At 42.1% G+C, this 22,390-nt stretch overlaps 1 protein-coding gene across 2 annotated transcripts in view; it reads left to right on the top strand.

Annotated features, from left to right (window-relative positions):
• Nucleotides 1-22,390, top strand: part of znf407 (zinc finger protein 407) — a 123,728-nt gene that overhangs the window by 58,227 nt on the left and 43,111 nt on the right. For both annotated transcript variants that reach the window (XM_028426288.1, XM_028426289.1), the window contains one exon: nucleotides 18,130-18,296. In XM_028426288.1, the coding sequence (XP_028282089.1) occupies nucleotides 18,130-18,296 (167 nt within the window). The remainder of the gene's footprint in view (nucleotides 1-18,129; nucleotides 18,297-22,390) is intronic.

Here is a 22,390-nt window from a genome sequence, read left to right as displayed (position 1 = left end):
GCCCTCTTATGTCCACTTGGCCCGTCTTTATAGAAATTACAGAAAACAAAATTAGCACCACCCTTAGCTTTTTAAAGTGGTCAAATATTTTCTCCTTTCCACTGTGCCAAGCATCATTTATGTAATTTACCATCTGTATCTGAAAAAAACACCACAAATCAAAGTCAGAGACCTCCATTACTGTTAATTAAGATTAAAATAACACTATCATTTCTTTTTCAACCACATTTTCAATAGTTCTCCTGCTTAGCTGCTTGTAGAGTCTCCAGAGCTGCTAGGCTTTTCTAGGTACCAGATACAATCCCAGCAAACAAACGCCATCACCTTGTCGCTGATTTGGCTTTTTAGTTTTAGTTTTAGGAGTCAGAGACTCTGGGTGATACATTTTTTTCCTATTATTCTTTTCTGTCAACCAGATGCACTTTTCAACAGGCCAGGTGAGTTGTAGCCTTGGTCATTCTGACTTTGTCCTGTGAACACATCTCTGGGAGAGTGTGTTCTCATAATAGTATCCAGCTTTATGCAATATACTGCCCCCTCTGTTGTTATGCTTGTGGATTAGACCCAAAACATCAGCAAAGTTAATAGTGAAGATCCACTTTTAAAAGTCATTATTCTGGTTTTGAAGTGCATGTGGTAAAACAACAGTCTACATATGTTGAGAACATGACTGATTAAGCCCAAACATTTATGGTTTTAACTCAACACAATCCCTGTGCTATTATTGTGCATCGTTTCTACTTTGTAGTACTGAGTAGACTTGCTGTTGCATTTATGTTTATGGGCAACCACAAAATAACTGTCCTCTCCCATTGCTGCAAACAACCAATCAAATGATCATTCTTTCATCTGTTGTTTTCTCATTGTTTTTATGTGCAAGCACACACTTCACATACACAACACCTTCACATACACACATTCTCCTGCATGTGCACTTAAAGTGAGGACAGCCACAAGGTTTGTTCTATTTAAACCTGTAAAACACGGTGTCATCATTTTTCTGACAGTCCTGCAGACAGAATTTATCTCATCATTAATTAACCATCATATTTCCAACACAGTGCAGCTTAATTAGCACAAGGTCATTGGGGAGGGCTTATTAAGTGGAACAAATTTGGGCAAGTGTAAGAGAGGAGGCAGAGGACGGAGGACGGAAGAGCTGAAAAGAAGGAGAAAGGAGATGGAGAGAGAGAGAGAAAGAGAGGGGATGACAAAGAGATGGGCAGAGAGAGGAGATGAGAGAAAGAAAGAAAAGAAATGGAGAAAGAGAGGAAGCGTGTGTGTGTGTATATATGAGCGGTTTGGGCCAACTTGACAGTACTGCCTCAGTGATTGATAACTGCACTGGTTTTGAAAGCTCAGACCTGGAGACTAGGACGGTAGCTGAGGGAGAAAGAGAGACAGAGAAAGGGAAAGGATGGGGAATTGTGCAAACGTGTGTATGTGTATGTGTGTGTGTGTAGGGGGTGTATCTGAACCAGCAACTGGGGACCAGTAAGGAGGGGGAGTGGATGGGTTGAGAGGCAATGGGGGTTGTTGGGGGGAGCCAATTGCAAACATATGCTGGCTGGCAGGCGGTGGAGAGATGGATTGCAGGGGGACAGTGTCAGAGAAGCAGTTTCATCACCATCTCTACGGCCCTGTTCACCAGGTATTTTTAGAACACTGGGGAGATCTGTTAGTCAAAGGATGAGAGGAGGAGGACCAGGAGTAGGAAAAGACCTGACTAGCCGTAGGTTACGCCAAGCTCCACTTAACCAAATCCACCTGGGACCCCAAGTTATTTTGGGTGGGGAGGAGAGAGTCCCATTGACAGTTACTGGTATGTCTTGTTTAGTTAATCAGCTAAACCATTGTTGTTTAAGGGAGATGGACTAAAACATGTCTAACAAAATGTCATGTTTCTGTGTGGAAAAGTCCTGGCTAGGTAACTTTGGCAATTGAAACCAAAGACACAAATTCTAGCACTTCCTTTTGACCATAAGCCAGCAAATAGTCTTGTCATGTGGACACCACTTTCTTAACTTGCTTATGTTTCATTGCTGAAGGTAACTTAAAAAATCAAATCAAACACACGATGTAGTTTTATTTTAATGTTTCATCCATACCTGTATAGTATGTAATCAGGTCACTCTTCCTCGTTACAATCACGTCCAGTTAATGAGTGTAGTGGACGGTGGCGGCTAGCGCTGGCCGGATCTGACTTTAAATAAAAGGCTAATATTAGCCCCTTATATTGTTCTAACCCCAGTGGGGGAAAAAAGAGGAAGATGAATCGGAGGGGAGGAAGGTTGAGATGACAGACTCCAACCATTTGACAGGTTCTGGGTGAGAGAGAGAGGAAGAGAGAGAGAGAGATAGAGCTGAACTGTTATAAAGTGACACAACTGGGTCTTCGTCTCAGTCACACCACCAGTCCTCACTGCAGGCACTGAGCGGAGATGAGGGCTTTTTGTCCTTTTATCTGCTTGCATGTGTGCACTTTCTCATGGGGACATATACTTATGGGGACAGCATGTCCTCGTAAGTCTACCATAACCTGGCCGTGTGGTGTTTGATTGTGATGGCTTGGAGTGATCTTTAAAGGTTTTTATTGCAGCATTTTGCATTACAGCTCGGAATCATAATAAGAAGTTGTTTCTTTTGTTATTACCCACTTGTAATATCATACTGTGTTGAATTATCCCTGTTCCTCAGTGCATTTTCATCTGAATATATAATCTCCTTTTTTTATTCAGTTAATGGATGCACGGTCTGAGCCAGCCTAGTGGGAAAAAAAAAAATAAATTAAACGATTGCAAAGTCTTTGGAATCTGTAAAAGTGTCCACACCAGTGTGATTTTATTGGTTTTGAGAGAGTGTTGCACATCAAAAATACTTGTTCCTGTTCATTTACAGAAGAACAATAGAGTTATCCTGATTATAAAAGGAGGATAAAATACAGAGAAGGTTACTATCATCATTTTGGTATGTGTGGTGTTAACTGGTACAGCAATGAATAAAAGCCCCCGAGGAAGAACATGGAATAACATCATATTTGAAGTTACTAATGAATAATGAGCATTGCTTCTTTTAAGTAACAACCCCCTATACTTTGTACATGAACACACACTGACTTTTTTATACATGTGTAAGCACATCTTTTTTTGACTGTGTTATCTAAAGCTAGTTTACACATTTTACCGCTTGTCTTCCTTCAGTCCCTCTGCTGTGTTGTGTTAGGAGGTGTCTGCAGACACCTAAACCAACACTTCAACAACAGGGGCGTGGCTTGGAAGTATGATTGACAGCAGCAACCTTGACTCAATTGCTTGTAATTAGTTCTTTAAAAACAGGGCGCCGAAAGACAACTGACCCGTCTCACATACCTGTTTTCGTAGGTAATTGTTAAAAACGCCTGCCATTTTCACGCTTGTAATAATAAACTCCTTGAACTAATACACTCATCACTTTTGAAACAGGAGTGCTGACAGCCTAGAAGAAAGATATATTTGTTTTAGTAGTTTTAAAGTGGGCTTTTTTTTCTGCAAAGTATGATACAAGCAGCTGAAGAGAATGTTTTCAGTGTTTTGGAGATTTCTAATTGCAAGTGCTGTTGCTGTTTTCTTATTCTGTTTTCTTTCGACAGCTTCACTGTATGTGTGAGCCAAGTAAGCGGGTGCTAAAATCCTTAAGAGAAAAAACAGAAATCCAGGTGAAAAGGCATGAACACAGTTCCAGAAATAGCTAGCATGATGCATGCAGCGCAGGTGTGATGACTCACAAAATGAAGACAGGGATATTCAGAGCATCCTGCAGTGAGAAGTTTGTTTTTTGAAAGGAGATACTGCTTTGGGATTGTTAATGGCTAACAGTAAAAAGATGGAGTTAATAAGTGTTTGGTTTTGCATGCAGGCTTTTCTTCTCTGAAATAGACACAGTGTGTGTTGTGGGTTTAACAAATGAGCTCGCATTAGTAAACAGAATGTTTACAAATAGCACCACATTTATTTGTGTACATACACATGACAGAATTGATATATATACATTGATGACTTCGGTCACGTCACTGTGGCAGGAGCTGTGCTCAGCTGAGCGGGCATCTGGCTTTGCAGTGCCGGGCTCTGGGCTCTCAGCCGGGTCCCAGCGTGCCGTGCAACCCGGCCATATTGCCCCGGCACAGAGGGCTGAGACCATCCAGCCTGGACGGGAGGAGCGGGGGCGGAAGAGCCCTGCTTAGAGCCAGCATGGTGGCAATATGGACCACACGGTCCAGGCAGGGGTCAAATCACACACACACACACACATAAAACACTAGCCAGTGTGTGTGTGTGCATGGCATGTGTGAGGGAGAAAAAGAGAGAGTTAGCACTGTGATGGGGAGATAAAGAGTAGATAACGACAACCCCTAATTCATTAGAATAAATCCTTTCCCTTAATTATTGATAATGAATCTGCTCTTTAATCTTTCTCTTTCTTCCTTCCCTTATCTGCCTGTGTCAGCACTTTGTCTCTCTGGCTTGATGTTGGGTGGTAAGGCCTAGTTTTCTGCCACCCAAGGGCAGCAGTCAATAACATCCTGTACTGCTGGTACTGTAAGCAAGGATGCAATAGCAGCACTGAGGAGCAATAAAAAAAGCAGCAGCAAAATATCAACTTGAAAGAGGCCAACAATATTTGTATATCCTTAAATTTAAATAAAAAATTTCCTCTCCAGGAAACAGACTCATGACTGACCAACTTACACCAGTAACCAATGCCGTGTAGTAGTCATCTCTGGTTTTTGCGTGCTTGCACATATGTAGCTCCATTTTCCCAGTGGTCCGTGCAAGCTCCGATGTCCCAGCATGATACTGGCAAGGCCTCAGCGACCCCTAGCTCACCTTTGTGTTTGCTGGCGGCTTGTTTGAACAGGAGCCAGCGGACAGCGCCTCCCTGTTTACCCTACTCAATATTTCATGGAGAATGAACACCCGCAGAATGAGGGATTGCGTTAATATTGCTGTTAAAATTAAGCGATAATTAAAATTTGTTAGTTTAAAAGCCATCGCAGTCTATAAAAGTTTGATTACTGGAAAATTAGGTGCATTAAGTTTTTATGGGCTGGCCTGTGCTATCGCTTGGGAACGATTTTTATGCACTTGTCATGGGCATATGGTGCAGAATTGTGAGTGTGTATGTGTGTGTTTGTGTCTAGGGGGAGGCATGTTGCTCTCTGAAAAGCTGACACACTTTAATGCTAAAATCTCGACTCCTGTGGTCTTACTCATCATTAGTTAAATCAAGACACTGCTCCTGAGCTACAACTGTGACAAAATGCCAATTATAAATCTGAGCCTTTGTCTTGGAGTAGAGGGGTCAAAGGTCATGAACACCTGTGTCCTCTTTATGGACATGATGTTACATCAGCACTCCTACTGTGGCTAGGTTGGTCACTCTTAACATCCTGCTCCATGTTTCAGGGTCCAGGGAGGTCCTATTACTAATAATAATGTTAGTTAGCAGTTGACAGCTCATCCTAGAGTTGGAAGCCACTTGTCATGTCAGAGCAACATGACCTTGGCTTGCAAAATAAATCTGCAGCAGTAGTACATCTTCTCATTACAGCATCTACCTCATCCGGTAGTGCAGCTCCAACAGTCCCTTCTGCTTTTGAAGTTTTTCTTTTCCTAAGAATGATGTCACCTACTGCTGAAGCCCAAGTGACATTACTCAAGCAGACAAGAACAGAGAGTGTGCACAGTTCACCTTCGTATTCATTTCACATCCTGTGGCACAAAACCAGGCAGTTATACAGTGACACAATTGTGCGGCTAACTGTTGACAGTGGTTGGACATTATGCACAGTGGGACGGTGGAAAAACTGGGCTGTTGCCAGCCTGTTTTTCTTCTCTATTGAAACATCAGACTGTCATAGCAAAAATGGATGTTGCCAGGCATTACTAATGAACCAATTAATCAATGAATTAGCTGAGCAGCGATTAAATTAATGCGAGCTGGACGGGCAAGCGGCAGTCGTGGATATATCCTGGGGAAGGTGATTAACACACACACACAGAACAGGCAGCGATCAACAAGGCCACTATTAAGTTGGACAACTTCCTGAACTTTTCTCTTTTCAGCTAAATATGGAACATCTTAATTCATTTTACTTTTATATGGACTAGAGGAACAAGATAATATTTTCCCATGTGGCTGCACAGTCATGCTAACATGCTGTGAAGCTGTTTTCAGCAGAGACTGTCACGTGTATTTAAATATACATATTTCCTTTTTTTGTCTTGTGTGTGTCATCTTCTCATATACAAATTAGCCTCCTTTTTAAAAATGCAACATTTAAACCTGCATATTTGTCATTATATTCTCGGTCACATTTTTATAAGATAAATTCCAATGCATTCCTGAATTATTGAAAACCATATATTCACATAATTTCATAATTTTCAGTAAAATCTGACCTGTGATAACAACAAAAATCTCATAATGACACAATTAGAAAACATTTTGTGTCATAAGACATTATCGAAACACCAAAGCCTAAGCCACGTTTGTACCCAACCAACATTTGTAACAATATAAATCTGTTCATATAAACCAGAAGTTTGAGCATTGTCAGGCAGCCAGATAGAAACTTTTGTATTTTTGGTGAAGTAAGTGACTGTGAAATTGAACTATTCCTCATTTTACTCAGGACCCCCTAGTGTACCCTTAAGGAAACCTGCTTCTACCTCACTGTTATAAGCTACCACTTAGACTTAGACTGCATGCCTCTCTGCATCCTGTGCTGTCTGTGTATAGCTGTGTGTGAGACATTACATGAGGTTGATCCAATGCAGTTTAGGGCAGTGTTTTCCATGGTGGGTCTAGGGCACACGGTCTGTCTTGAGCAGACTGTAGGGGGACCTCTACGGGCATCCATGGAGTCTTCAGCAATGTTCACTATACAATAATTCAGAGGAAATAACTGCATTCAGAGAAAACTGTTTTTTAATGCTTGAAGCCAATTTTTACTGTGATCTGCAATTCATCGTTAAACCAACAATAGCAACCTTTGCTTATTGTGTAAATATAGATCCATGACCTGACCAAGAAGCTGATCTTCACATTGACCTGTTAAGCATCCAACAATAAAGAACTCATCATCATTAGCTTTGTGTGGGCTGTCGGTCCAGCACTGTACCACATCAGCTCCTGATATTCAAAGTCTCATGCCCCACCACACTCCACTAGACGTTATAGAAGGTGGTGGTGGGCGAGTCAGGGTGTTCGGGGAGAAGGGGGGCGTCTCCCTTGATTATGTGACATCCTCCGGAAGACCGCTGGAGTTGTTTCCTCCATTACTTAGAGGGGGAAAAAAGAGGCCTTTTCACTATTGAGACTGTCACTCTCAATTTGGGCTAACGGTAAGCATGCACAAGGCCTCCTGAATACACCCCACACCCCGCCCCACCTGCTCTTACCCCACTTCCACACACTAACCCCCCAACAACATACACACGCATATACACACACACAGACCGACATCACCCCAACCTCCCATCCCCCTGCAGCGGGTCGCCGTGGTGACAGTTTGATTAGATCATCAATCGTGGCCGTTAACAGCGGTTTTCCTGAGCACCTGGACCGGCAGGTCACAGCTGGCTCTGAGCTACCGCTGTCCCCCTGACCCAGCGCTGTGTGTGTGTGTGTTACTATGCTTGCAGACACAATTGCACATGCAGTCTTATTATGTTTGTGTGTTCAGGATGAGCTGTTTGTACTGTATTGCATTGTGTGTCGTCCTGTGGGAAAGTCCATTTGTGTCTTATACATGTGGATGTTTGTGTGTATAGCTTTGCATGTTCATTGTGTTGTTAGATTAATATGAATAAGAACACACTCTTTGGGGGGCCTTTAGACCTACTTTATTATCTAAAACATTTTTGCCTGATGTGGGAGGTGAGAAAAAAATGTTTTGATCTGGGTTTTAATTCGCGTGCAAGAGACAGTTTTCTAGTGAGTGTGATGACAATTTACATACACAAAATATTAATGTTTGCGCATACAGCGGGACTGCTTGAAGAAGAAATAATTACAGCAGTGAAGTAATAAAGTACACTCAGTGGAAACAGAGCTCACATCTGTATCTGTGTGTTCTCTCCTTCAGGAGATACTTCCCTGAGTGTATTGTTCTGTATACATTTACAGATACACAGATACCGGGGTGTAGCAGTTATGACTATTCATCTGCAACACCACACACACTCTTTACCATAGTTGTGACACAGTGCACTACACAAACACACACGTACATAAATTCACCTGCTTCCCCGCGTTGTCTTCAGCTGCTGTATCCGGTTCTTCGTTGTTCTGGTAAAGCAGTTAAATTTATGGTCTAACAATAATGGGACAAAGTGTGTGTCTCATTGCGATTCCTCAGGTATTCCATGATTAAATAAACGTCCCCGGTCTTTTCATAAAGCTTGTTTATGGCAGCGTGGCACCATATGCTACTGCTTCCACCTCACCCACCCATCTCTTTCTCTCTCTCTCTCTCTCTCTCTGTTTAATTCTCTCCTTTTTTCTTTGTCTCTCTCTCCCTCGCTCTCTATCTCTCTCCCCCTGTTTCTCTCAGTGCTTCATACACTACCCTACACTGCCTCTACCAGATGCAGACTAGCCATTATTCTGTGGCGGAGTCATGGTGAAGAAGCTAAAGTTCTGAATTAACATGTAGGAACCATTATGCTGTGATGATGATATCCATCTGTGCTGTGCATAGGTGCTACTTAGTAAATTGTCTATGCTGTAATGGCACATCGGTAACGATATAATCCTGTTTTATCTACTCCAGGGTCTGTTCACGGCTTTTCTGTTATGTGTTATGACTTATTTGGTTTTGTCGCAGGCCTGTGTGGTTCTGCTCTGTTGGTCAAGGCAGAGCCACTAGGATTTATTTTAATTGTCTTCTTCGTAGTGTAGTTTATGCTCCAAATATTCTATGCAAACAGAGGCAAAGCAACAAAAGTTGGGTCTGGTAATTAATTCTCAAAAGCTGCATAAAAGTGTGTGCGCTTGTGTGTGTCACTAGATAGAAGGAAAGTTTCTACACAGCAAAAGTCAGAAGAAAAACAATTAACTTCTCCAGCCAGGACATGGCAGTAAACACATGTGATTGTTCACTTTATTGTCTTTTCTGGCTCCATTGTTGTAGAAAGGCCAGACACAGAGACACTGAGTTTGTATACTTTTGTTGTGATTATTAATGGCCAATTCACATTAACCTCGCTGTTCCTAATATACTCGACAATGGCCCAAATCACCTGAGCGACGAGGACGATGGAGGCTGTCCCCCTTGTCCAGCCAATGCCATAGCAGCTACACTGCTATCCCCCCTACCCAATGACCAAGATTAATGAAACCTCCGCCGTTTTTAATTAGCATGGCCGCAGTCATCAATTACGTCTGCCCCACCCCAAATACAAATATTGTTATATTTGGGGGAAAAAATTCTTGATTTATTTCATTATGGTGGCCGAAGGAGTGAGATGAATGGCCTCCCATCATGGTCATTTGCAGAGATGAGGAGGAGGAGAAGAGAAGGGAGAGTAGAGGGGGGGTAATAAGATCACTAGAGGGAGGGGGATGGTGGGGGGGGTGGTTATGTCGCACATAAAGTACAGTAGAGGACGTGAACGTGGCTGGTCAGGGTAAAGCCAAGTCTACAGGGATACTATAGGTCTCAGAGTCCCTGTATGGGGATCTGATTCCAACTGTCCAGGAACTTAATTAGACTTTCCTTGAACCCAAAGTCACATGACGCCAGGTTTCCTGGAGCCAATATAAGTAACAGGTTGTCATACATTGTATAGTTCAAGTACCAATCATAACACTCTTTAAGCATGCCGACTATAATTGGCTAAAGCAAGCTCATCAGTCACCCAGTAACTTTGATCTAACCATTTTTAAAGATAATATTTGAGCCACTTTATGTGTCCTATTTAGATTATGTTAAAAATGCAATTACATTAAACCAGGTACAGAGTTTATTTAGATAAATTACAGCAGTATCACTTCTTTTTTTCAAAGGAAAGCCTCAGTTTACATTAGAGAACTATTTAAGCTGGTCTGCTTTGCTGTCACATACAAAGCACATCATATTTAAACCCTATACTTGGCTATAATTGCCACATGTGCCTTATATGTTGTGTGTACATTTGTCAGTAGTTTATATTGGCCTCTACCTTTTATGTCTGATCCAGTGGTGTTGGCTCCTGTCATAGCTTTTTTTATGTTTGTGAGCTGGATCCCTTTAAGTCTCCAGGGCCCATCTCTCGGTTGAACACAAAGAAACAGTGTGTGTATGTGACAACATGTTTTGAAATGACATTTTCCTCCAGTCAGTTTTGATGTAATGTTTATAACTGCAATGGCAGGTTTGGGTTGCTGTCTTAAGTTTTTTGGTCTTGGACACAACATCCGGATTAAACAAGAGGTGTCTTCTTCAAGTAGAAAATAACAACGTGCTTGATTTTAGCCGATTGCAGCTTTGGTGAAGGAAGAATGGATTCTTAAATATCAAATCCTGCCCTGTCAAACTTGTCTGATATGATGCAGCCAAGAAAGAAGAAAGAAAGAAATAATGCACACAGATTGTTTGGCTTTTTCCACTTTTTTCACGTCTCTGCTGGCTCTTGCTCAAACCAAGTCTAGACTTGCTTTTCTTATATTAACATTCTTGTATAAATTGAGTTATGAAGAAAAATAAACTAGTCGACTGGTTCATAAATGATTAGCCCAGTGCAGATTCTTTTCTGCAGTTCCTCACATTTACCAAAGTCTGACTTGGATGTGTCGTAATAATAATAGTGCGAGTATGTTGCTTTATGACTTGAAGATGTGCACGGCTCCTTTCTGTGGTTTGGGAGTTTGGGGTGTTTGCGCTGCGGTGAGCCACCAGTCATTTTACTTCTACTGGCCACACACACACACACAACACAGGGAGAGTTTATACCCTTACTGCCGTGGCCATCGCCTGCCCAGTGACTCAAGAGAGAACGGTGGGAAACATCTTGAATATTTTATGAAGCTCGGGAACCCCACCTCTGTCTTCCACCGCCCAACCAACCCCAGCTGCTATGTCCAGCAGTGCACACACACACTCACGTACACACCAGCAGAAAACAGAAATAATGTTTTAAATGCAATCATTGTCAGGCCCAAACAATGTCATTTATCAAGGGAGCATTTGGGACTGTATAATAAGTTTCACATTATTAATACAATTTTTCATCCTCTGTCAAGCCTATCTGATTTATGGCATACGTGTGATCTAAGGTGATCATTGAATTACAATTTCAGTAATAAGAGAGAGAATGGACCTGGTCTTTTACTTCTGCCCACTGGAGCACAACCCCCCCACTCACACACAGAAATACACACACACACACACACACACACAAAGTGCAGGATAAACAGCCTCCAGTTGCAACATACAGCAATTACACACAACATACAACAATAGTCCCAACAGCCCTGTTTGTGTATAACTTTTACCCGTTGTACCACAGAGCAAATTTGCTAAATATTTGTGGGTTAAGCCAATATGCCAGTTCCCTAATTTCAGTGTGGGGAAAGAGTAAAGAGGAAAAAAAACAAATGAACCTAGGCCCTGTTAATTAGATAAGGGACAAAGCTCATTATTCTAAAACGATATTGGGGCCTGGAGAGTAAATATGAGTGGCCTGTTAGAGGCTCAGTAATGGGACGGGAATGCAAGTCGTTACAGGGCCGAATGATTTACAGCTAGATGCTCTTTGATGTATAGACTGTACCTTTTATTAAGTGGCTGTCGTTACGGTCACTGGCTCAGTCATTTCCCTTTGTGTCTAATCAAAATCCATATCCAGACACCCCACCATCCAGACCCCAGCTGCTCCAGATGGGAAAGAAAATAGAACAGGAATGTCAGCGTTCCTTCCCACGGCCCGCATCTCTCCTCCCTCCCCTGCCTGTGAGCGCCCATTCAGCCAGATATTCTTATGATGCAGATAATACAATCTAACAAACAACAAATAACGGCAAATAAACAAATGGAGATGTGGAATACTCTTGAGGTAATTAAATAATAAAGACAGACTCCCATCATAATTTTCAGGATCCAGTTTGAACAAGTATTTGCACTATTATCAGTCTTGCTTTGGCTTTATCAGATTAGCTTGTTGTTGAGTGCCTGCTGATCGGCGTCATACATCATCCTGTTTGATTTCTGTTTAGAGCGAATTTGGGAAAGCTGCTAATTGGATTGTGGGAGTCTAGCCCCGGTTAAAGACGGTAAACAGTGGAGCAGGCTTGTCCCCTAACTCTCAGCCCCACAGGCTTTGAAAACACCAGCTCTCCTCAGGATCGCCACAATTTATGACACATTTTCTCTGTATTCTTAAAAGATAATTAGGTTTATCACCCATTTTTTCCCCCCTTTCAGCCCCCCTTCTTCCTTCGCGTTTGTGTACCTGAGAGCACACAATCGCAGCATAAAAACATAAATATTTCTGCAGCACAGCAGCGCTGGCAGGTGAGCCTAATGAAATTCTAGGAGTGTAATTTGATTTACGAGGTGCTAATGCGGCCTGATATTAGAGAGAAAAAGCTCTGATATGGCTGCCTTGTGCTGTATTTAAGGCCTATCAGAAGCCTGATAAAGAGCATCCTGTCTTCAGCACTGTGGCTGAGTTATTGTTGCAGATATTCATATTGATAGTAATTCTTCCCGACGCAATTTAGTGCCGGCAATATATAAATATGGAGATAATAGTTAATTTTGGTGGCTGCTCAGATTGCGATGCCTTAAATTCAAGGCTTACAAAAAAAACTTTGAACGGTGAAGCATCTGGACACTTTTTAAAGTGCCGTTTAAAGAATGGTGGAGGGGTTGTGAAGAGGCCTTTGACCAAACCACGTCACACAAATCAGATTTTCAGTACTTTTCAGCGGCTGCTAATTTCAGCAGGAAGCTTTTTGGAGCTCTTGATATGCAGTTTTTTAGGTTGAAACATTATGATTAATAGTTTGATATCTGTGAAACCTATTAAGCCTGTAAATTAACCGAGTGTCTGGAAACAAGACATTGAACCAGTATGCGCAATGAAAGTGATAATTTTGGGTTGTTTTCTTCAGAATAATGCTGGTTTTCTTGCAAAAAAAGACTTGTGTGAGAAGACTTCACAGGCATACATTTAGGCTTTGTGTTGTTTCAAAGTGTGTTTGGGACTATTGAGCTATGGCTCATAATAAAAACAGCCAATAACAGGGCCACCACGGAGGGACCTGGCCTTTGTGCCTCCCTGCTTCCCCCCTCACTCCCCTCGCCCCTTCGGTGCCACCTCCTTTTCCTCGTGGCCTCTCCCCACCCCCTAAGTTATGGGCTGAATAACAGTGCAACAATATTAAGATAACATTTCCTGATTGTTTGTCAGGCAGGAGGCTCCTTCACCCTGCTTTCATCACGTCCACCGTGTTCATTAAATTGACAATTTGTATTTGCCCTACAGCGGGATAAACAGGAGCTTATCTGATGGGCCTGGTCTTTTATTATTTATTTCATTATCTTTTTTTTTTTCTCTCTCCTCCTCCTCCTCCTCCTCTTTCTCCCGGGATTGAAGGTAAACATAAATCAGCAGCAGCATCTCTGTTGTGTGCCGTTGTTTATATTGCAGTCATATGCAGCAGCAGTCCTCTCAGAGGAGGTTCATCTACAATACTCTGCAGACACATGTGGCCTCTTCATGGAGGTTTTAGTCTTGTTTTGTGTGACATGCTAGCTCCACACTCCTGCAGGTCTCAGTATGATACAGCTCCGTAGATATTTCACTTTAAAATGCACTTCTGTTTAGACTTGCTCCTAAGAGAGACTCCTCTTCTTGTTACAGCCTGGTCTGTACTGCTGTTTGCAGTATACGCAGGCCAGAGATGGATGTTTTTGTTCATTTGAATGTTAGACTAGCACCATCCGGGAAACTGATTTGAGTACCTGCAGACCACATTGACTCCAGCGCTTTCTAAAGCATTTCTCCTAAGCACTGTGAGCGATGATGTTGCCCTGTTCAATATCTTAGCCCGGGAACAAGGCTGTCGTCGGTCAACATTGTGCAAGCAAACGAAAAATAACGAAGCCAGCTCCCTTACTTAGGAAACAGTTGTCCCAGAAATTTAATCTTTTACTCATTTTTTACCCAACACCCCCCTCTAATCAGGTTTCAATTGACTGCCATTGAAGGAAGAGCTTCTCCACAGACACATATATAGGTCCGAATCCAGTCAGACACCATTTAAGGCTTACTCAGTCTTTCTCCCAATATCTTGGAGAGCTCAGGGCCAAATGATTTAATCTTCATTCAGCTAATTTAGTCTGGATTTAAGCTGCCGGGTTGTCGAAGTGCAGAGTGATGGAGTCTGAAAACAGGATGAGAGAGAAAGGGGAGAGGAGGGAAAAACGGAAGGAAGGAGGGAAACGGAGAACGAGAGAGATAAAGTTAGAGCGATGGAGGGAGAAGGAGAGAGACGAGGGAGGAGGAGGAGGAGGAGGAGGGGGCTGAAGATGATGATCCATCCTGACCCTAGTGAATGCTGTCATGTTCCTCCCTCTAGGTAATCTCTCTCACTCACTCGCTATTTTGCATGTGAAAATGCTCTCCTGACAGTTGCATATCAGATAAATTTTCTCTCTTTTTTTCCCCTCTCTTCCCCCCCTTTCCCTTCGCCAAATAAACAACAGTCTTCACTTTGAAGTTGTCTGTTTGTGTCAGTTTGGCTTCAGGCGAGAGTCGGCCTCTCTCTCTTTTTCTGTCTTTGTGTTACAGTGTGAGAGGATCGGTGGATTATTTCCTCTCACAACGACTGGCCAACAACACAACATGGAAAAAGCAGGGAGTAAATTAATCCAATCAATTAAAAAAATAAATAAATAAATTCTCTGTGTGTTTACATGGCAACTGATAAGCACGATGCTCCACAGCATTCGAGTCAGGACAGGACAGCCTGATTGAAATTGGAAAACCTTATTTAATTCTTTTAAATCTTAATTTTAACAAAACTGACATCTGTTAAACACATTTTCAATCCAGAGCACATGATCAGATCAGGACACACCACTTTACTCTTTGGTCCCCCTCTTTCAACAAGCACCACCTCACCACTTGGGGGTGATAGTGAGTATGTGGTAATGAGTCAGGTTTTTCTTTTCCAGTCTCTGTTAGTAACTCCTCCTCACAATTAAGGCCAGACTGGCCTGTAATGTTCTGACACTACAGCCCTATATGCCTGAGCTGATGACATAATCAAACCACAGTATGGATATGATGACAGTATAGACACAGTTAGCATGCAGTCCTTTGCATAAATCTGCACAGGATTTCAATCAATGTCGCTTTACTTTGCGATCAGAAAGGAAAAAATAAAGTGAGGAGATGCAGGAAAAAGTAAAGCAGAGATTTAGAAACATTTGCTCAGGAGGTCAAAATGCAATTCACCTTTTTTTTTTTTTTTTTCCAGTTTCCTCTTTTATACAAGGCACACACAGTGTGTCCATGATGAAGCGATCCTGATATTAGTCATGTTGTCATACATTATGCTTCTAACTTCCTGATGTGTGTTTTGTAGTGCCTGCCGGTGCATTCATACTGTAGTTTTCTGCATTTCTGGACAATGCATCAGTTTCCATAATCACACAAATGTTTTTTTTTTAATTTTTTTTGTGGTTACTTTATATTTGTGTACATTCCATTTTTGATTTTAAGGTAAATTATATCCTTTCATCAGCTTCCATCATTGTCAGAATCCTGTTATATGATAAATATTTAGATTATTTAACTGCTGTGATACACATGTTTAAAGGTACAGTGACCTATTTTATTTCATTTTATACATTTACTAACTGTCACCATAGATGTATTTTCCACCTCTAAAATCTTTCTCAAGAGTTTCTAAACTTTCTCACACTCTGTTGAATTTGAAATAGGCTGCTTTGGCAGCATTTTGTGAATTAATTTCTGTTGCTGGTTTTATATTCAGTTCTAGGAATCATTATAAAAGTTTTCAAATATTTCAAATTGGCAGACCTCGCTGCCTCTCTTACTCGCGTCTCTCTCCGTCTTCCCCTTCCTTCTTTCACACACACATGCAAACACATTCACCCAACCCCTTTCCCATCTTTCTCTCTGTCTCTCTCCCCTCTACCTCCTACCTTTGGTGTGTTTTGCATGGTGCCTGGCTGTTTAGAGGCAGTATGCATATGTATGGGCGAGACGGTGGATCGTGACGGGATCTGACATGCGGGGACAAGATCAAAGCGCTCCATCTGATCCCATAAAAACAGACGCAAACCCTCCTCTCATCCTTACAAAACCCCTACTGATAGTCAACTCTGCCAGTCCTGACTCCTCCATCTTCCCTCCTCTCCTCCTGCTTTCCTTTTTTCTCTCTCGTTTTTCCTCCATCCCAGCATGCTGCGTGCCCACGTCAAGGCCTGCCTGCCTGCCTGACTTTGCGATTACGCCCAGTGATAAACAATGGCCCGTTTAGCTCATAAAGCAGGAGTGTTGTGCATAATGCTTACAATAAAAGATAGCATCTCTTCACTCATCTTATTTACCTCTCCCACGGTGGCACAGGCGACGAGCTGTTCTATAAATGCCGCAGGGGAAAAAAAAGGGAAGGAAATACAGATGCAGACATACATCTGTTGGTCAAATAAAATCTTTGGCAAATCAGTTGATAAGAAAGACTGGAAAACAGGGCTGTTTAAATATGCATTTCAGCTTAAAGCCAGGTGATAAAGGCGCCATTTTAAAACTGCTCCATCCTTCCTAGTAAGTGAGCTTAAAATGTCCCCTCAAGTAGTGTAGAATGACATCCATATCACATTTAGATTCATCTTTATGGAACATATAGATTGATATAAAAGCCAGGACACATTTTCCTCTCTATCTCTCCTTTCCTCCACCTCCACATCTTTAATCCCCCCCACACCCCCCTTTTCTTCCAGTAAGGAAGATGTATGAGTTTGAATTATTGATTCAGACACATGCTACATGCTGCTTGGAGTCATTATTTGTTCAGGTGAGTGTCATGCTGCTCGCTATGAAACAGATACCACGGGGATTAAGCGACACAATCAGGACTTAAAGACAGCCGCCCTCCCTAAAATAACATGGCCCTCACTGCAAGACGAATGCTCCCCAAAACCCGACTTCATTTGTTTATGACTCGCACATTAGTCATTCTGCGCCTAAATTATAGCGCAGGGGTAAAGATTAATTCAAGCACAGGCTTTTTCTATTGTTTTTACTTGTGTGTATTTCTTGAAGCCTAATAACGCAGCAGATGAATATAGGTGCAAGCATCCTACACACTGATTAAAAAAAAACACACACACGGCTTTTGTTGGGTCGTGGGCGTTCGCATGAAGAATAGACAGATGTCCAGAGCGAAGACAGAATGACATGAATATTCACTGTTTGCGCTGAAAAAAGACGCTTTGGCGTTATACAGTAAAACAAAACCAAATGATAAATCATGCCTAACATATTGGATTGATGCTAGCTCTGTCTACTGCTTGGTGAGCGCTGCTGGTGACCATTTTGCAAGTGTAGATAGAGGGAGACTCTGATACAACAGCCTTAAGAGAGAAGCAGGAGGTAAAATGTTGCTAACTGTTCATTTAGCCCCGGCTAAGTGGTCAGGGACGCTGGACAGGTGAACTCTATTCTCCACACTGGCCCTGCGGGGTGTGTGTTATGTGTGTGTGTGTGTGTGTGTGTGTGGACTGTAACAGAATTTCTCTAGTCCTCTGGGTCCTGGTGCAAAGCAGAGAATAAATGGTGGAGGTGGCAGGCCAGGACAGAAAAATCAATGCCTGCTTATACAGACATGACACACCAGCAGCCAACTGCATTCTGTGTGTGTGTGAGTGGGGGCATAGATGTACAGCGTGCAATCATACGGCCCCGTGCTCCGTCGGTGTGAGTGCGAGTACCCAGCAACCTCCATTTCCTTTCTCACAGGGTAGATTTTCTAGCATTTTACGTCAGCTTTGGGATCAGTAAATAACTCTTCGTTTTTTTCCCTCCCCCTCCTCCTCCTCCCTCCTCCTCCTCCTCTCTTATTCTCCTGCAGGAAGTTTGAATGCGAGTTGTGCGATCGCTCCTTCAGTGAAAAATGGGCCCTGAACAACCACATGAAACTGCACAGTGGGGAGAAACCATATAAGTGTGCCTGGCCATCCTGCCACTACGCCTTCCTCAACCTGTCAGCCATGAAGGACCACTACAGAACGCACACTGGTGAGCAACAGAGCTAGCAGCCTCCACTGGTACACCCACATAAACACACTGACTGACACTCTTAAGTGCAAAATTCATGGAATTTGCTTTTTACAGGCAATCAGAGTGTGGGACAAAGGGTTATTTATCAAAAGGACTATACTTGGATCAGACATAATGTTCCTTTTCATTCCTCTATAGCTGCCGACTATTCAACAAAATGAAGTTTATGTGAACTGTGAAAATCTCACATTAATTATGAATCTTCACAGCTTTGGTTGGAATAAATATATACACAAGTTTTTGGCCGATAATAGCCATGACTTGTCCATCTGTACTGATATTCAACATCCAGACGAGAACTATTTCTTGGCGGTCTGGCAAACACTCGTTAGACACACCTCCTGATCCCGATAGGACTGCCACATGATATTATATCAGCCAATTAATGGCCAAAGGGAGAAGGAAAACAGCACGGGGATGTTGCAATTCTTGTTTGTTTTGTTTTCTGCCATCCTCCAGACTTGGAGGGTTGCATGTTGTGGAAATTAAGGAAGTGTGTATTCCCTAAATCCAAATGGTTGTCATGTGTATTTCTTCCAAAATCCATCTGGTCACCAAGAGCGTCTTTCCTCAAATCCAGCTGGTCAGCAACTGTGTGTTCATCAAATCCATCTGATCCTCAAGAGTATTTTGCCTGCTCTGAATCTGTCCTCTGTGTGTCCCTCCAAAAAGCGGGGAAAAAGAGAAAAATCAGCACACGTTTTAATTAGTGTTTATTCATGCGTTCCCTTTCATCCACAAAAAAGAAAAAGAAAGAAAAAAACAATTGAAAATAAGAAAAATCCTTAAAAAAAGATTGAATTGTTGTAGTAAGTTGGAAATAGCAGCAATTCAAAAATAGTCACTTTATTGTATTTTGAAAATCCATTATATAATCCCAGTATTTAAGTGTACTTTGTTTCTTGTTTACTGCCACCACTCACTCTGGTTACATTACCAGTGATGAAGTACAAAACATAATGTCCGCACTGAGATGGGTCTTTTTTTTCTTCTGCTTTTTTTATACATGCAGTGCCTTTTCCTTCTGAATCTATCCTTTCCTTTCATTCCTGTACATACAGTTAAGTACACTGTGGGACTTCTCTGAGTCGTGTTTCTCACTTACTAAAAACTTTGGATAGACAGATGGTGCGGTGGCGGTGGGAGGATACTGTCTTGAATAATAGCCCCTCGATAGGAGCCCAAGTCCGTTTCTTTGAAAGTGTCTTTATGCTGCAGCCCAGCAGTTTCCCCTCGGCCTCAGTAATGTCCCACACATGGCTCCTTGATGCCCTTTTAAGTCAATGACAGAAGCAGCAGCAGGCAGTGGCCTGACAGCCTGACTGAGCGCTTGCAGGAGAGCCCTCCATCCGTCACGGGTGCCTGCTGTGTGTGCGGGTTTGTGTGTGTGTAAGCGTGTGTCAGTGTAGGACTTGCTGGATGTTATTTTAAATGTGTTTTAACAGTGATGTAACGTCAAGGCGCCTCTGACATAATTAGACGTCTTATTTTCATTTGTTTCCAACTCTCATCATTTCCTCTCAGACGGCTGGCGTCACGCTGTCACCTACCTGTCACCTGATGAGGTGTGGGCTGGTGTGTGTCTTTGCGGCCTTCGGCAAGAAAAATCACACTCTTTATTCAACAAGAGAACTTAAACAATCAAGGGTGACCAAACATGAACATATATGAAAGTAAGATTGAACCTGAAACAACCTTATACTAGTGTGCGATGAGACCTGACTCGATTAGCGACACCCTAAAAAGCTAACACAATTTGTACTGCTATGACCTCCGACACTCCTTTGCCAGTTGTAATTGGTGCTGGGTTTGGACGGTTAGCTGCAGCTATACAATCACAGCAATCAGATTCCAGCAGCCAACCTGACACACTGAAATATTATCTGCATGTGTGTGATCTGTTTAAAGGTTATAAATCGCCTCCTTCACGGAGCTAAGATGCAATACTAATAAAATAAGTTGGAGATTTAAAAGTTGAACTAATCTGTCCATGGAAGAGAACAGGCAGTAATGGAGGGGATGTGAGTTACAGTATTTGTGTGTGTGGTGGGGTTACAAAGCCTCACAGGATGATGATTTAATACGGTGTCTGTACTGGAGTGCAGTGTAATGATACACAGATAGAGATCATCAGTTGTTGGACAGGGTCGAATTTTACATATCTTTACCAAACTTTTGACTGATTTGGTTTATGTGTGCAGTAAGACCTTTACCAAACATTCATATTTAAGCTAGTTCGACACATTAGGGTGATTGCAGACACTTGAGGTGCTGTGATTGTTTACAGGACCAAAGCTTGTCACAACCAAAATCCACGACTGAGAGGTATGGCGTTCTTTTCCCTCACAGATTAATTCTGTCATGGCCATTTTGGCTGCAAAAGTAAATTTGCTGACAAAGGAGTAAAATATTTTAATGTAAACATCAACTGGAACAAGTGTGGTTACTAGGCAACAGCATCAGCACCTCAAATAACGTAAATTGGAAATCCTTTGTACATCAGACTGCTTCACTTAACACTCGGTTTATCCATCACATGTTTTAGGTCACGCCTGATAAATCAATATCATCCATCCATTGTGTCTCCATTCTGCTGGATTACTTTGGGTTTTTTTTGTTTCTTCTTCTTTCATTTACCTCTAACTTTTACTTGAAAGTCTTTACCCCTCCTTGAGGTTTAAACTTTTACAAACAGTGGTCAAAACAAAGGCAATGGTCTGCACCCTTATTAGGTCTGATCTGTTCCAAAGTGCTTTTTCCTGCTGATAGGTCCGAATATCTGTCATGAAATTGTCTGTAAACACACAGTAAAAGTAAAATCAACAATATGTTTTGTATTGAACCCATACCCATACTGTAGACTAATATGTACTTAAAGTAAAATGTCAAATGTCATCTGGCTGTGGATAAAGTTGTTGGCTGTGACACCGCTCAAAAAAAAAAGAAAAAAGTTCACACCTCGGCTTTCCTTCTCCTGCTGCTAACTGGATTCATTGTTCCTCTCTGATTTGTGTGTTTTTTATGTTAATCACTCCCTACTCACACACTAGTCGTGTCTGAGGGGGGGTAGAGGGGATTCAGTGGTCGTCAGCCGCCAGGGTCATTTGTAACGGCTGATGAATGAGCAACTCAAATAAATAAATAAATAAATGCGGTGCATCTGACCCACCCAGCTTTTCCCAGACTCTTGGGCGTTGTGGGGTGGGGTGGGGTGGGGGGGGGGGGTAGTATGGAGGAGGTGGGCGAGCAGAGGAGGGTTTAACACAGCGACAGGGCCACAATTGATTTCCTCATTGCTTCAGTTTGTCGCTTAATCTGGCGATATGCTGATAAATCTTCGCACTTTGTCAATTAATTTCCCTGAAAAATGAGACCCAAAATGGCGAGCACATCAATACAGCAGCGGATTCCGTGTCAAAAATTAAGCGGTAAAATTAATTGCCCTCCCATCCGCTCCTGCTAAAACATAACTAATGAGGGAGGCAATTATAGCTGCATGCAGACTCCTCCGGGGTTATTTAAAACACACACACATTGGCACACGCATACATATATACTATATTCACACACATGCAAAGAGAGGTTGTATATTTTGACTTCAAAGTTCTTTTATTGTCTCGCAATAAGGCATATTTAATTCCAGGAAGGGGTGGAGGTTGAGGTGTATCATGGGAACAAAAGAGAAGAAGTGATAGTAATATTCAAAAAGTTTAAGGGCTCTCAGTGTTGACACATTAGCAAGAAAATGGGTTTTTTGAGGGTATTTTTGTGTGTTGAGATTGACTTTGAGTCAGTTGTGTATCATATTAAACAGTTATGACCTTTAACTTGATATAGGTTGTTGACAACTATTTTGCACTACCCTAACCACTGAGGACTCATGCTTGAGTTCAGGGTTTAGCAGTCAGCTAGACTTAAAGTTGGTTGCTGGTAAAGGTAAATCACAAATGATTGTAATCAATGCAAGGCTATATGTTGTGGATGGAGATGAGTCTGTGCTGCTCCTCCAGTGTTGACAGCAGCATGTCACTCTCCTACTACCCCACCATGCC

This window comes from Parambassis ranga, chromosome 16 (genome assembly GCF_900634625.1).
Source record: "Parambassis ranga chromosome 16, fParRan2.1, whole genome shotgun sequence".
NCBI lineage: Eukaryota > Metazoa > Chordata > Actinopteri > Ambassidae > Parambassis > Parambassis ranga.
The sequence above is the reverse complement of the archived record's forward strand: the minus strand, read 5'-3'. Positions and strand labels throughout refer to the sequence as shown.